Genomic DNA, 3,673 nt, shown 5'->3' with positions numbered 1-3,673 from the left:
GGGAAAAAGCTGAGGCACAATGTGGGGTGGCAGCTGCACTGGAGCTGGGGTCTTAGGTGAGTGTGCGAGCCCATTTTCAAGCCAGGGAAACCAGGCATCCGAGGCAGCAGATTCCGAGTCCCAGCATGCTGCATCTCCCTTCTACCTGTTGCTCTCACCTGTCCCTCCTTCCCACCTCGTCCTGTCCTTCGGCTTGCTCCTTCTAAGCCACAATCTCTTCCCCTGGTTCCATCATTTCCTTGTTCAATCACAGTTTAAGGTTGAATAGTCCCACTACTGAAGGCTGCTTGGCCTTCTAAGAGCAAAGAAATCAGCTCTAACCTACACCAGGTCCGCTGGATCAAGCTCTCCAGGTGATGCCGGTAAGTGCTCATTTCCAGGGCTCCAATAGTCCAGGTGTAGCGTTTACTGAATGAACGACAGCCCGCAGTCAGGATTTCAGAAACAGCTGGTTAACAATAATTGCCTTGACTGGCTCTCGTGATCCTCCAGGAACCCACCGCACTTACATGTATGTCCTCCTCATTTATCATTTATCTTTGATATTAGACTTGCTAATGAGCAGCAAGCAGGCGCCCTGCTGCCTGCCGCACAGTGCAGTCAGGGTACACCCCGTGCCGAGCCGCGCCGCAGAGGAGAGCTTAGCAGTCGACCTTCTCCGAAAATAAGCAAGGGGAGGGTCCAGAGGTGTCATTTCACAGTGACGCAGCGTATTTATTTCCCATGCCAGACAGCCAAGGCAAAAAGACCCAGAGAAGCTAGCTTCTGTACGGAGGCCCTGCCCGGAGAAGGCGATGCTGGCAGGAGCCTCCGCAGACGGCAACGCCAGCATCATGAACGAGTCCTTTGCTTACCTCCACTTTGCCGGAGGATACCTGCCCTCCGACTCCAAGGACTGGAGGACCATCGTGCCCGCTCTCTTGGTGGCCGTCTGCCTGGTGGGCTTCGTGGGGAACCTGTGTGTGATTGGCCTCCTCCTCCATGGTGCCTGGAAAGGAAAGCCGTCCCTGATCCACTCTCTGATTCTGAACCTGAGCCTGGCTGACCTCTCGCTCCTGCTGTTTGCGGCCCCCGTCCGCGCTGCAGCGTACTCCCGGGGCATCTGGGATCTGGGCTGGTTTGTCTGCAAATCCTCTGACTGGTTCATCCACACATGCATGGCAGCCAAGAGCCTGACCATCGTTGCAGTGGCCAAAGTTTGCTTCATGTACGCGAGCAACCCAGCCAAGCAAGTAAGCATCCACAGCTGCACCATCTGGTCAGTGCTGGTGGCTATCTGGGCTGTGGCGAGCCTGCTGCCCCTGCCGGAATGCTTCTTTAGCACCACCAGGCTTCACGGAGGTGTGGAAATGTGCCTCGTGGATGTCCCCGCTGTGGCCGAAGACTTTATGTCCATGTTCGGTAAGCTCTACCCTCTCCTGGTGTTTTGTCTGCCGTTACTCTTTGCCAGCTTTTATTTCTGGAGAGCGTATGGCCAAAGTCAAAAGCGAGGAACTAAGACTCAACACCTTAGAAACCAGATGCGCTCAAAGCAGCTCACAGTGATGTTGCTGAGCATGGCCATCACCTCGGCTGTTCTGTGGCTCCCTGAATGGATAGCGTGGCTGTGGACATGGCACCTGCGGGCTGGAGGCCCAGCCCCCCCGCAAGGTTTCATAGCCCTGTCTCAAGTCCTGATGTTTTCCATCTCTTCAGCAAATCCTCTCATCTTTCTAGTGATGTCCGGGGAGTTCAAAGAGGGCGTGAAAGGCTTATGGAAATGGATGATAACCAAAAAGCAGCCAGCCGGCTCCGAGTCTCAGCAACCACCGGCTGGCAACTCCCAGGTCCCTCCGGACAGTGCTCCCTCTCCAGAGTCCACGACGTCCATTCCCGAGAAGGCGAAAGCAGGCTCCTCCTCCTCCAGGAGGGAGAAAGCTGACAAGGCAGAGATCCCCGTCCTCCCCGATGTAGAGCAGTTTTGGCACGAGAGGGACACAGTCCCTTATGTACAAAACAGTGACCCCATCCCCTGGGAACACGAAGAGCAAGAGGCAGGAGACTGTGATAAATGAACAAGTTTCAAAGCAAAACAAACTGTGACTGTACTCAGTTGGCACTCTTATTGGCATGGCTGAGTTTAACATGTAACACATAGCGACATGTCCTACCTTTAGGAATTACAAAACAATTGCTTCAGTCTGCTTTATTTGGAACTTCTAGAATTTGTTGGGGTGACACTGGTCTGTAGGGTCACATAGGTGTCAAGTGTACATTTCTGATACATGATCTGTGTGCCCACCACCCAGTCAAATCAGCTGCATTTTCAAACTCTGCAATTTGGTAAGTGGAATCCCAGGTTAGCAGTAATTATGTTGCAGAATTAACACCCGGCTACCCAAAGAGTTGTGCTGCATGCTTAGAAAGCCTAGCTATTTTGTCATTTTTCATTGGGTACTCTTTAGACCAGCCCTGTACCGACTGGAGTAGAGCTTATCTGTCAAAACCCGCATCCCCTTCCCTTAGCTTTTTCTTCCTGAACCTGCCAGCCCTAGCTTCACCTATCAAACATTATGAATTATCTTCATTTGCTTAACGTAAGTAAATTTACTTGATAAAAACCTGTATAGAATTTCTAAGCCTGAAGGTTGCAGAATAGGGAACACCCCGTTCCAATCCCGGGACCATTTCAAATCAGTTTATTTTGGCCAAGTGTAAGTAAGTTCAAACTTTGCCTTATACTAAGATCTGCTCTGTTGATCTTTTTAATGCCACCTGAGTGGGTCTTCGGCTTCTAAGTGTAAGGGTTTTAGCAGCTTACTATATTCTGATATGGAGAAAGAACTTCGACAACTCCCCTCCCCTCCCCCCTTCCCAATGATCTATTCTTCCCAAATAACAGGAGACGGTTCCTCTTCTGCAAGCTGAAATCAAGCTGTTCCTCCCAATTATTTCCTTTCTCTCACCATAAACTATAAGCTATGGCTAATATATAGGTATTAATGACTGAAGGCAATCATCAAATGTCATGGTGAAAGGGGGATAGAGATGAAATGTCTTGTTAAATGGCATTAATGTGCCTGTATCACTGAACTTGAATCCTGCCCAACTTTTAAAACGCCTGAGCTTGTGTGTGATACTGATGATCAAGAATAACAAGGAAAAAAACACAAGGGCAATGCAGGAAGAAAAGCAGAAAAATTAAATTGTGTGCTCCCAAACATATTGCCAGTACAGCAAGTTACAGCACACCCCCAAAACATGATGATACATTTCTTCCCCTATTAAATAAATAAAGGCATTTATCCATGTTTCTTGGTTATCTATAATGAAACTCTGGGGTATTTTCATTGAAGGATTCCCTCGGGAGAAAACAAACCATCTTTAAAGCAAGCAACGAAGAATGTGAAATATAAAAAATACTGTGAATGGAATTTTTATTTTTAAATAAATGTTCAGTCTGGATTTTTTGGGTCTTGTTTTCACAAATGGTCATGGTTTGTTTTAACACAGAAGATAGGGCTGTTTTCTTTTACTTGGTTCATCACAAATTTTATTCTAAGGCTCATGTGATCACATAAAGTACAACGTAAGTATCCAAAATATTGTTTCTGTGATAATTATACAAAGGGATTACCTTTAAAATCATCTGTGATGAACTATTTGGATTAAAGATTTTAATGTACATTATATA

At 47.6% G+C, this 3,673-nt stretch overlaps 1 protein-coding gene across 1 annotated transcript; it reads left to right on the top strand.

Annotated features, from left to right (window-relative positions):
* Positions 1 to 794: 794 nt before the first annotated feature.
* On the top strand, positions 795 to 2,054 carry GPR151 (G protein-coupled receptor 151). Its single transcript, XM_066278384.1, has one exon. The coding sequence runs from the start codon at positions 795 to 797 to the stop codon at positions 2,052 to 2,054; it is 1,260 nt and encodes a 419-aa protein (XP_066134481.1).
* The last annotated feature ends 1,619 nt before the right edge of the window (positions 2,055 to 3,673 follow it).

The sequence above is a fragment of the Saccopteryx bilineata genome, chromosome 4, assembly GCF_036850765.1.
Source record: "Saccopteryx bilineata isolate mSacBil1 chromosome 4, mSacBil1_pri_phased_curated, whole genome shotgun sequence".
NCBI lineage: Eukaryota > Metazoa > Chordata > Mammalia > Chiroptera > Emballonuridae > Saccopteryx > Saccopteryx bilineata.
This window is presented reverse-complemented; position numbering and strand designations above follow the sequence as displayed.

Coding starts and splice junctions, on each gene's coding strand:
- GPR151 (XM_066278384.1), top strand. CDS start 795: ATGCTGGCAGGAGCCTCCGCAGACGGCAACGCCAGCATCATGAACGAG.